Source organism: Cardiocondyla obscurior, linkage group LG04 (assembly GCF_019399895.1).
Source record: "Cardiocondyla obscurior isolate alpha-2009 linkage group LG04, Cobs3.1, whole genome shotgun sequence".
Lineage (NCBI taxonomy): Eukaryota > Metazoa > Arthropoda > Insecta > Hymenoptera > Formicidae > Cardiocondyla > Cardiocondyla obscurior.
In genome coordinates, this window is record NC_091867.1 from 2,651,265 (window position 1) to 2,664,088 (window position 12,824).

The 12,824-nt window shown below is 37.3% G+C and overlaps 1 protein-coding gene and 1 long non-coding RNA gene across 16 annotated transcripts in view; one reads left to right on the plus strand and one right to left on the minus strand.

Moving 5' to 3' along the window:
* Window positions 1–1,766: 1,766 nt before the first annotated feature.
* LOC139101749 (ankyrin-2) overlaps window positions 1,767–12,824 on the minus strand; it is a 78,743-nt gene continuing 67,685 nt past the window's right edge. For 9 of the 15 annotated variants that reach the window (XR_011545616.1, XR_011545615.1, XR_011545614.1 and 6 more), the window contains 5 exons: window positions 11,948–12,016; window positions 9,797–10,993; window positions 7,011–7,224; window positions 3,530–3,608; window positions 3,229–3,299 (listed from right to left, as the gene is read on the minus strand). Coding sequence is in view for 2 of the 15 variants with exons in the window: in XM_070655136.1 (XP_070511237.1) it covers window positions 3,170–3,299; window positions 3,530–3,608; window positions 9,797–10,993; window positions 11,948–12,016 (1,475 nt within the window). In the remaining 13 variants the exon portion in view is untranslated. Of the gene's footprint in view, window positions 3,300–3,529; window positions 3,609–7,010; window positions 7,225–9,796; window positions 10,994–11,947; window positions 12,017–12,824 lie in introns of all 15 variants that reach the window. The other 6 variants (XR_011545613.1, XR_011545612.1, XM_070655136.1 and 3 more) reach the window with 6 other exon arrangements.
* Window positions 10,626–11,407, plus strand: LOC139101761 (uncharacterized). Its single transcript, XR_011545626.1, has 2 exons — window positions 10,626–10,751; window positions 10,812–11,407. It is a non-coding gene; the product is annotated as an uncharacterized lncRNA (long non-coding RNA).

The following is a 12,824-nucleotide window of genomic DNA, read 5'->3' on the forward strand; positions in this document are numbered from 1 at the left end:
TTTTCTTTTTTTTTTTTATGTTGAAATATGTCACTAAAAATTATATTTCAAGGAGCGAGATAACATACAATTATATTTGTCAAATTTTGATGAGATTTTAGAACCTACAACTAGTGCAAATTATTAAACTATTAAATTGAAAAATGCGCGAAGGAGGGACAAGCTCTCATTGACTTTTTTGTCTTAGCGTCATTTTTATTATAATTTCAATTAACACACGTTGTTAGTAATATAACTGTTCAATGCGACAAATAACGCGTGCCAGATATAATTCTCAGGACATGCGTTTTGTTATGTATGTACGTATCTGTGCAATTGTTTAATGTATGTTATTATTCGTTGTATTAAAAGGAGACTGCGGTGTGTGTGTGTGTGCTACTTTTCGACGATATCATGAAGTAACAATGGAAGTGTGCAAATTATCTATATCATTTTTGTGACAGAATTCATATTTCTAACAAAATCTGGGAAAATAATATAATAATATTATTTAATTATAATACAATTGAATAAAATGTTAATTTGTCAATTAGGACTTTTTTTTTTCACGTTGAATAAAATTGTGTACGTAAATGGAGAAAACTATTTCCTTTTTTATACCGTTTCCTAGTAACAGCGAAGAAAATTAAACATGAGATCTGCACTTTGCCCGTCTTCTTCGTCGCACCTGAGCTTACTCTTTTTAATCAGCTTATACTTTTTGTGCGCTTTGCGTGCGCTATTTTTCAAAGGTCCCAATTCGTTATCGTCATTATAATTGGAGACATTATTTAATTATAATAATTTCTATGTGATGGTTGTAAGCGATATTATACACATCAATTTTTTACAGATAAAATAATAAAATAGATACTTGAAAATATGTAAATGTATAACGAAAGAAGAAGAAAAAAGAAGTTCACAATTAGTTATTTATAGGATGCAAAAATATAAAAAATGAAATAGGTGTTTTTTTTTCTTTTTATCTTTCTATTGCAAAGGACGTTGTAATTTTGATGCAACATTTTATTTATTATGCCGCTGATAGTTATATCACACAATAGTATATAGTAAATTATAGTCTCTTTCGTTTTTTGATACTCTGACGCCATGCAATACCATTGTAATGATAGTTTAATGCCATTATAGTATTGAGAAGGGACATGTAGCATAGAGGAAAATATGCTTGACGTGTTACGATGTCCACGAAAATTAACTTGTACAAAAGTATGTGAGATATAAAGCATTGGCTCGGCTTTGGTATGTCAATGCTTCAACGATGATAAGTAGCGCTGATTAAAACATGTTTTTATGTATAAATGTTACATGACGTGTATATCAGTAGCTTGAAACAATATAAAGTACATTGCTGTTAGATATTGAATGTTCATTATGCAGTAGATCTAAAAGCGCGACTTTTTAACAATTTAATTAACAATCTTTAATATTTTTCATTTAGAACTTAATGCAATGTTAACGTACAGTTTTAGAAATTATGAATTAGCGAGTAGCGCAAGTAGGTTTAATATGACGTCCTGTATAATATGTGTATGAAATTTTTCTTTTCTTTGTGAAATAAGTCATGCCATATTGTTGATAGCGTTGAATCGTACCAAAGCCGCATTCGTAATGAGTTATGTACTAAATATTACAATACATGGGAGCATATTATTTTATTTTGATGCGCGTGTGATTGTGCCTTTGGTCCTTAGGTCAGATAGGCTCTAGGCAAAGTCTATTAAACGTAGTATAACAGTCATTATAGATAATAATTTATAAACTTCAGATAGCATAATCATTATATCTTTTAATATATTATACATTAATAGAATAGCTTATTTAAATTTTGCCTTTCTTTTAAATATATTTATATATTATAATGATTTTCCATATTCCTCTCCTACGCTCATTAAAATTGTGTCGTACACTGAAAGCTAAAAATGGCTTAGATATTAAAACGAATTCGCATCGTCCGGGTTTCAGACAACATAATTTCTACATTGTCGCGTGTCATTAGCTGCTATTTTAGTTTACACTGGTTCACGTGGATGATACAACGTCAACAGTATAATATATCGAGCTTATAAATTAACGAGCATATAACATTTATCCAAGGGCTCGCTATATAAATAAAATATTCCTGTTAGCGTTTTATAATTATTACAATCGTATTCATAGTACATACATATATGTATATATATGTATGTATATTATATATAAGTTACGCTAAGAAATTATCATATATACAATTAAAAACTGTTAGGAAATATCCTTTAAACAAGTTAAATTTATACATATTACGTGTGTTCCGACGCATAAAAACATTTCTCAGTGTTAATCAAATCAACACGACCAGTGCACGTAATGATCGAGCACCTTTCGTGGCTTGTAATCTTCTTTTACAATTGTATAACTTGCGACTCGAGTCGAATAACAACAAGAAATTTTCGTTCTTTTTTTTTTCTCCTCAGAAACTTTATAAATTGTCCATCGCCGAAATTGTTAATAAAGAATAAATGTATTCATATATATTGCCGATCTAGTAAGCGATATATTGCGTGGATAGAGATGCATATTCATCTTAAAGCTTAAACGGGCTATTCTCGCAAGAATCTTATTAATCAAAGGCGACCACCGGTATTTTCTTACGCTCTCGCCTTCTTCGCGTCTCTTATTTTTATCGATATTCTCCATCGTCTCTCCCTATTATTTTCCTCCCTTTCCATTTCGCACTACATCTTCAGACAACGCGAGAAAAGCGTTGCACATACATTGGACGGGTTGGCATAGTGAAGACTAGCGCGAATTGGCTAGTCAGACTAGCAACGACATACGCAGATACATTGTCATGATCATTATCATCATCATCGATCGCGAGATTCCGACGAACGTAAAGAGGTAAGGCAACCGAGCGGAACGGAAAGGCAAGCAAACTTGAAATATAGGCCATGAATGTGATATTAAATCATCGTGCATTTGTGACTTAAGAGAGACAACATTCCGAAGGAGCGTTATCACGTATCTCTGGATCACGAATCCTCGTTTCTCGACGCTCGAGGATGCGCCGAGTCGGGCCCGAGATTCCACGAGACGCATTTCTCGATGAAGGATCCAAAAATCGACATCGAGGCTTCGACGGTGGTTTCTTCTTTCTTTCTCATTAAGAAGGGTGAAAATGCGCGCGTTATCTCTAATGATCCTTTCTTTCCTCCGTCATAAATGTGTCCATGATCTTCTGCATTGATTCCCGCAGGTCGTCTGTACCACCGGCTCCTACGGACGATATTGTCCTCGTTTCTGTTCGTGTAGTCGTCGTTACGCTGCAAAAAATATTTCTCTTAAGATTACACTCATTAACAATGCAATTTTTCTTTAACTTTGTTGATTTTTCGTCGTGCCATGACCGTTACACAGCGCGATGAAAAATCTTGAAATGATATTTCAAGTAAACGGCATAGAGAGCAGAAAATAGAAGCAACATACCTTGTATTGATATATTGAAAATAAAAAAAAAAAGAAAAAAAAAAAACATTGTGTAATTTCTATATACCTTTCCTGCGTGACAGGATCCACCTCGATCGTTGTCGTTTCCATAAAGGATGGCTCGCTATGTTGCAAAAAGTCAGATTCTGCGACAACAAATGAAAAGAAATCAAACACCTGCTCAGTGCGCTTTGTGAACAAACGCGGCGGATTTCACTATTTCGCTGCTGCGTGTATTACATTAAAAAAAATAAAAAAAAATAAAAAAAAAAACAAGTACGAATCGTATATTATATATATATAATATATATATCTCTCTCAATTTTACATCATGCCCAAAACAAGGGGGTAATAAGACTAGACACATATAAAAAAAGTTACAACACCGCTAAACATTTGACGAAACATAATATATATATAATGTTGTATATGTATATAATACGTATTTTCACTCAACTAGCCAAAAACTATATGCAACCGTTTTTCCTCACGTGTGATCGCCTTCCTCGGCACGTAGATCACGGCGAACATAATAATGCCCCGCGTGACTTATACCTGTACAAATTTTACTGTGTTCCACTACTCATTTTCTCATACTGTGATGCTAATTACTTTTACACGTGTGCTACAAGCTGTAAGTCATCTCAAACTCGGCCGAATTCCTATGTCTCGATTGTGTCATTTAAATTTGTCGCACAGCAATCTCGATCACTGAACAAAAGAGTCGAGTAAATTGTGTTCATGTACAAGATGACAAGATATAATTATGTTACTAAACGAGAAACCTAAATAGCAATATGACGAATCTAGTTTTCGATTTTTCTTTTTTTTTCTTTCTTTTCTTTTTATACGAGACTTATAAAATTCTTTCGGATACATGAGGAAAAATGATAGTCAATGAATTAACAAATCAATCTCGATTCAATAACGTTAAAATAAACTTAGAATTCGTCGATCGCTTTTAGAACGTAACATGCTCAATCGTTCTGCTATTTAGGGCCGCTTGAAAAAACCGGCTACGTTTCATAGGAAGACAGCACCGTTGTAAGACTCGGCGCTTACGAGATAAACGCTCGTTAATCTGTATTTAATTAAATACGGCGACATTATTACTGAGCAATATACGGAATACTTCTCAGTATGATTGTGCTGCGCGCAGCGAGCTCGTGTGAAGCGCTGATAAAAGCCGCTGAACAAAGCATTTAGCAGTTAGTCGTAAGAGATGTAGATATTCAACGTTCTCGGTACAATAGAAGATTATACTACGGTAAAAACTGAAAGTGGTGTTTCCTCGACGGTTCTACCAATATGCCCGAATATTATATACACTTTAATACGTAATATTAACGCAAATGCGAATCGATTCGGGATCTTCACGGCGAGATAAACGACTCCGAAGGTACAAATCACAAGATTTATGCAATTAAATTTACGTCTTGCGCAAAAAATGTTATCGGAATTTTATCTCGAAAAAGGTAAGCTCGCGGTATCGCGACTATCATAGTAATACCGCCCTTTGGTTTTGACCGTAGTTTAGTATAAAATGCTCCATGAGACTTGGCAGTCATTTCATAGGAGCCCGTACTAACTACATTAGTTAGTATTGTTAGACGAACGGTCAGGTATTATCTGGAGATATTATCACGAGTATTCGGTGATATAAATACGTATTAATTCCCGATGTTGGAAAAGACGTTAAATGCATCCCCGCGTAGATCTCGAGTTCTTCGGATCGATGATGAATTGTTTTACTCGAGTCGGTCTTCACGTCTTACATACCGAAATGGGAAAGATACGTGGATTGAAATATTCAAGTGTTAAAGGATACTGAATGAACAAAGCACACGGCAATCAACAGCGTGAGCGTTAGCTATCGAAACGATTGTTGCGGCTACAGTTTGGATTAAGTAGATCGATGACAAGAAGAACGAACAGGCTCGAGGGATGCGAGAAAGAAACACGAGTGTCTTCGATCTCGGTTCTTCGTCCCCTCACGGGGGTTGAAACCGGATGTAATTCCGGGGAGTCCGCCTTTCGATGCGTCGAAATGGTGCTGAGTTCCAAACTCGCCGGAGTTATATCGGTTCTTAGGTCCCTTTCGCATTGCCCTTCGACGTACGTTTGCAGTTCTGCGGGATCGGAAGAGGGTCGGGGCTTTCGGTGATGGAATCGTTAAGAAGCCGCAGTACAACGATCGGTGCAACGCAACTCGCTATCACGTCGCGTCGCGATAAGAGAGTTGGTTTGGTGCCGTTTAGAAAGTAGCCGTGTATACTCATCCGTACATCGACAAGATCCAAAGCAAGCAACACACCTTGTGCTTGCACACGTGTATAGACACGATACATATACATACACTTAGAGATTACTTACATGACGATTCGCCTAACAATTCTAACGTGATTAAAAAAAAAAAAAAAAACAAAAAAAACACGATTGGTCCCTCTACACTTTAGCTTTATCTTGAGTTGTTTATTGTCAGAAGAGAGCTAAAAGGGGTAATAGTGATCTATAGGATGCTCGAAACTAAAACGAAAAGAAGTACAAGGGGAAGAAAGAGGAAGGAATAAGAAAAAACGGAGAAAAAGGTGGGAACACTTCCTGGTACGGCGAAGGTACGTGCAACTAGGCGTAAAACATATTTTTCTATTGATCGGAGCAGGAAAATCGTCGTGCCCCGACGACGGGGTACTGCACCAAATTAAAACAATAACTACGGGTGTAAACTAAGGTTCATACGATGCAGAGATGCAATCATGCGAGGGGAGTGTCACTACTCATGCAGGTCGTACTCCAGAAAAAGAAAGCTTGCGGAACAAGTCAAAGATTACGAAGATTTACCTGACCCTCCTGAAGTAAATGACGATTTATCACACACGTAAATGTATCGGTACAAGGAAATGATACGTACGATAGAAAGTGGTTCGATTTTTAAATCAGTATCATCCGTTTCTTTCATTTGTCGTCCTTGTTGTTCAGGATTGTTAATGTCACTGCTGACGAAGTAAATTTTTCCTTATTACGTGAACGAAACTACTGCGATTAAAAATGGTTTTTTTTTTTTTTTTTGAACGTGTGTGAATAGATTTTAATATTACATGTAAATTATTCAATGAATATATGTTCACCGACAAAGTTTTGTGCGTTATTGCTGGGACATTGCATACTTTGTCAATATAATATTGATAAAACCCTAAGCGTATCATTCTCAATAATCAAAAACATCTATCAGTCAATTACTTATACGTGTCTTCTTCAAAAGTGACGCGCTCACAAGATTCCAATTATGATTAATAATTTTTTGAATATAACTTTATGAATTAAAATTAAAATTAAAATCAACGTACGTTGTTCGGTCACTTTTGAATGTAAGATATAATCGAGTGACGATGCTGACTGGCAGCTCACGATTGGATTTCTATCCTAATAATCGCAAAGACCGTTGATCTGGCTTTTAAAAGAAGTTTTACGTTGTAAGATATTAAGTCTATATTCCCCAAAATAATTTTTACTAAGAAAAAATTAAATAATGTGAAGGGTAATCGTACCCGGCTTGCCTCGGGACATAGTTAGACAGAGTATAGATGACACGCCAAAATGTTTGTGGCTCCAGGGCAAGTATAAGGGCTACTAGAAGTATCAGCACAGAGACAGCTATGCTTATCCATCGCGCGCAGCTGCCTTTACCGGATGTCTTCGTCCTAGTCTTCGGTTCTATTGTATTGCTCGAGCAATTTGACTGTACCATACCGTGTGCTTCTGCTATTTAAAGATTATCAAATTTATTTCTGTGAATTATCGTTGGACATAAATTTAGATAAATTGATTGATCGAATGATGGCTCCACCGCCATGTGATTAGTATGAAGAAGCCGAGAGTAAGAAAATAGCGACATTCTGTTTCAAAAATCAAAATCGAGAAATGATTCTATCTGATTAATCGATAGATTAATTTTTATCATTGTCTAACAATGTTGTAACAAATAATTAAACTCTCGATCCAGAAATTATTAACTGATATTTTAATTCGTAGCAAAATAAAGTTTTTTGAAAGCACTAAAAATGTAATCCCAATTTTCTTCGCTGAATCCCATGCATTTTTAATTTTTTTATTTTTATTTTTGGAAGTTTCTATAAATTGATTCATATCGTCCTAAATGATTGCGTTAAATGGTCTGATGTGTTATGTCTATTCCCAATAAAGATTTTTTTTTATATTTGCTGCAATCTTTGTTTTTCTTTTCGATTTTTACAAATTCTTTGTTATTTCGTAAGCGTCACTTCAAGAAAATTACGCGTAATTAGCCCGTCGATATATAATGAATATGAATTCGATTGTGGCAAATCGCCTATGAGCCTAGAATGAAAGTATGCTAGTCCCAGGAAGCCCTTGATCACAAGACTCCATTCATTCTGTAGCCAAGACCAACGGAAAAAAAAAAAAAACAAGAAAGAAAACGACATTATCGTCGTGAAATGTTTTCCCAAACGAGAAGCAACATTTAATCGATTAACCAACCATTAATCGCACATATCACAATTTTTCGCAATGCGCCCACGAAGAAGTATATCGCGCATTGTATAATACTTATACGACTGCATTTGACAAGCTTTATTTTTCCTTGCGAGTCATCATTTTTTTGTACGCACGACGTCATCATGTAAAATAAGACGATTACAATTTTTATTCAAACCACCACAGATCATGCAAATCCCAAGCGTTTAATTTCTATTTTACTACTTGCAATTTCTAAGTTTCAAGTAGCAACAAAGAATCAAAAGTCTTCTTACAAGTCTTGTTAATTAAAATTGAGTATAGTACAATTGAGCGACCGGACCTATTGCTGTCTCTCTTTTTTACGCGGTAGTCTCGTTCTATCTAAGGGTCGACATCTAACGGTCAGTCTAATTGCGGAGCTTCGGGTGTGAGGACGTGTCGTTAATCGCTCTGCAATTTCGTGAATTTTCGGCCGCGGATAGGATAGTCTCGCGTACGAATAAGTGTCGACGTTGTCGACTCGGAAACGAACAATCATTTTATGTACTCCTGTGTTATTTTACTCACCGTTTGCGATTCGTTTTTTGTCTCGAAAAAGTGCTCCGGAAAGGCAAGGTTACGTCACGAGCGAAGCGTACGAAGCGTCCGATCTGAATTACGCTGCGTGACAGGTGTTACCAACCTGTTTCACTCGCCATCTCTTTCAACGACACTCAGCGAATTTCGGCGATCGCTATTGCGAGAGATAGAGAACTGCACCTCGCGCGTTTTCGTCACGACAGAGATTCTCAATCCGTTTCGAGCAAATAACTTTTGAGGAACTTGATGAAGATAAAGTGCGCGGAGAACATTCGATCTACCGACGAAAATTGACTGAAAAATAAAAAAAACCCTCGCTTTACATCTGTAGCCGGTTTCTTATGTTGAGATCGAGGACGACCCGGAGGACGTAATCAACGCCACGAATATCGGGAGTGCAAGATTATACAACGTTCGTCGCGCTTCTTAATTTTAAATCGTAGAAAATCGCCGCGATAATCTACCGTCATTCTTTCGGTCGTTCGTCTCGAGTGATAGTGTTAGTGAGTGTTTAATAAAAAAAAAAATTAAAAAAAAAAGCAGAGCAGTGTAATACAGTGTCAAGTCATGTGAAGTGTTACAACACGTCAGGATAATCCAGGAACTGCCACAGAAAGACGGAAAGACGGAAAGAAAGAAAGAAGGAAGGAAGGAAGGAAGGATGGAAGGACGGAAGGACAGAAAATAACCTACTCTAATCTAACCGAAAGCTACAAACGTAAGTGAACCGGCAACACGCCGTATACCGTAAATTACTTAATTGTAATCATATAAAAATTATTATAATTAACGTCTCCGATTATAACAACGCGCGCGAATTAAAATTCTTTTAACGCGCGGTTTCTTTTAGCGTAATTAAATAACAAATACCTAGTAGAAGACGTTTGATTCTTTCAATCTAAATTCACATTCCTGAAACAATTATTTCTGACTCGTGTCACAGTTTCATTCAGGGATGATTAATTACGTTCCGTCACCCAATATTAATAGCTTTTATAAGTCAATCGTTAACATCAAACGTGCTTTCACCATGCAAGTAGCGGGAAGCATAGGAAAATGCATAGGAGTTGCGTGCAAAGGTAGCCAAAGGGCTCTACGCCAAAGCTTAATCGTGGAATAATCTATGTAAAAAAAAATTTCTTTTTTTTTTTTTTGGATTTGTTCGTTCACATAATTTGGGAGGTAATCGATTAGCGAAGGGGGTTCAATGAGGTATGTACATTGCTTATGCAGAAGGTTAGCTGTGAGAGTGCGGTACCTTGGTCGTCCTCCAACGGGGACAGCTCCGCACCTTCGTGCAGTGCTACATCCGACCCGCTGGAACTGCCCAACGTACGCCTCTTGCTCGGGGATCTTCTTCTAGGTTGCGGCGAACCGTCACTATCGGTGTCACTGTGCATTTCCTGCCTCGAGCTACCATCGTTCTTGTTGTTATTGTTGCTGGCAAACGTGTCGGCGCCGCCGCCGTTTCCAGAACCAGGCGACGTATCTTGGGAATACTGCATCTCCCATTGCTCGTTCGCCCCCGTCCAAGAAGCGGTATCTCCGATCTCAGATCTTGTTAATTGTTCCTGGAGGCTTCTCAGAGCGGACTCTGCATCCCCGTGGCCGTCGCTGTTACTCGAGATCATTGTTCTTATCAGTCTCTCGGTTCTCTCAATCTCCGGCGTCTCGGTCGTTATACGTTGCACAGTCGTCACGGTCTGCACGAAACCTTCGGTTTCTGAATCGTCAGTTTTTATCATAGCGGAAGAGTCCGGAAGCTTATCGCCGATATCGATGATCATCTCACTTGGTAGAATTCCAGAAGAAACTTGATTTATTCTCTCGACGACTGTTTTACGTGTTACTGGTTGCGAAGCACTGCCGTCTGACGTCAGAGTGACACTAGTGACAGTTTTTATTGTCGATATTATACCGTCCGTTTTCACAAGTTCCTCTAGTTTCGCGGGATCCATCGACGAGTCGCTAGTTACCATCGTAGTCGTTTGTATTTCTTCTATCAGAGGATTTATTTTCATTTTGATTGCGGCAGTCTCATTTAGATCGATTGTTTTAACCGTCTGCATCTTCTCGTTAACTGCTCTCTCTTTGGTTAACTCTTCATCGGTACATTCTCTGGTTCGCGAAAACGTCTGCGGGCCAATAGTGTGATCTTCCGACAATTCTAATGGGACGGATTCGGAATCGCCGGTCGGTTTAGGCGCATAATGGTGAGCTTTAATTGATTTCTTGCTCTTTGGGCTGCTCTTGCTTGACGATTGTGTTTCCAGCGTCGACTTGGGCGGCTGCTCGACGGTTTTACGTATTGGTGAGGCATCATTGAGTTCCAGATGGAACTCGGGTTTAGTAGACGGCTTGGTGATGGAGTGACGCGGGGCGGGAACAGGTTGTTTTGATGGAACAGAAGTAGCATGCCTCTCTACAGTCCCATCAATTTCAGCCGAATCATGCCCTGACCCATCCAAAAGGACATGGACAAGAACAGGAACGAGGACATAAAGCACATTGATACACACTAAGAATTTTAACTCTAGCCCAGCTGCCAAAGTTCGACCGAAAAGATTCGGAGAGTGTCTGCTTCGCATACACATGAGTACGTGTGAATTATAACTTAACAAATGAGAGACTCGCGCCTGGTGCACGCATGCACGCACTTGGGAATCTGGGAGAGATAATCTCTAAGAGAGATGCATCTCGCACATGATGCGTGTGCACGTACACCACAGCTTTGCCCGTGTATTTAATTTTATATATTTGTTTTTTAGTTAGTATCAATATTGCAACCAGGGTTAGTCTGTTTATCGAAAAGGAAAGAGTACACTCATTAAAAACGGTGTTTGGTCGTGGCGCCTGAGTCTTACTAAAATGTACCATCATGAAAGCAGGAGAGTACGCTGTGAGTAATAAAATTTTTGCTCTTTCTAAGAATATTCTATGTTGTTAATTTTTTTCCGGTTCGCGCAATTAATATTAAAAAAAAAAAAAAGAAGTAAAATCTAAACTATGTTTTCCACTTTATTTTCGAGAGAGATTATCTCTTCGGTATCACAATACTACAGTTTACTGGACGCGCTATAAAATTAGCTAAACTACTTGACGATTATATGCAATGTACAAATTTGCATTTTAACTGAGCGATCGAAAAAATATTGCAATCTCGCGAACGAGAGCTACCTCTAGTTTTCAGCAAAATAATAAAAAGAATTTGGTAACTATTTAGTAAGAGACGTGCGCACAGTATCAGTTAGTGTGAAAGCGTCGGCAGGTGCTAACTATGGAAGATAAAGCTAAATATAAATGAGGGCACCAAAAAATAGAATCTGCTACCGTTATTGATCTTCGATCGGAGATGATGATGCGCGTATGCGAACTCATTTACATTTCACTCGAATCGATTTTACGTTACCTGCTTTCGTCGATGTGTATGCCTGGTCCGCCAGGTTCTGTGCCCGTCGCGCAGCCTCTTTGGTCACGTCTGAAATATTTATACAGAAAGAGAATTGAGTTTACATCGAGAATCGGCAAATACGACATTGAAAGCAATGATTTAACAAAGATTAGATGATGGATGATGTTTTTTTTTTCTCTGCATGGCATACCTCGGTTCATGCTTCGCTAGTCGTGTGGTATACCTGTTAATTTCAATGAGACATAATTACCGCATAATTGTAAACACGTGATCTCTATATGTTATACGCTACAAACGAAAATAAAAGAGACATGGTTGGCGACAAAATAAATTTTTGACGTTCGAAAAGTAATACTAAGAAAATTATTCATCGTGGTAAAAGGCGATTAAAGAATAGCGTAAAAAACCTGGAATCATGCATTAAACGGATGTTAACAAAATCATTGTTAAGACTAAAAACTGAAAATAATTATAGCAAATAATTAAACGTATATATAGGTATATCGTTTATCTTTCTTGATATCAATTGAAATGTCTCTTTGAATTACCATATCATAACGAATGCTTCTGATTTGGATTTCATCTTAAATTTAATAAATGATCATTAAGCGCATCTAATTAATAAAAAATTTATTGCAATTAACAATATACCCATTTGATATACACATGGAAACATAAAAAAAAAAATCCAAAACAGTACGCAGAAAATTATAACAGGAACAAGCGGTAGTATGAATGTCTCGGATGTTGTTGACTGGTTTCTACGGATAAAATGATGAATTGAATGATTGGAAATGAGTGAGAGATTAGAGTGTTAAGTTTCATTAATGAATGACGAAGGTGCATGATTTTATATATGTATATATATCTTTTC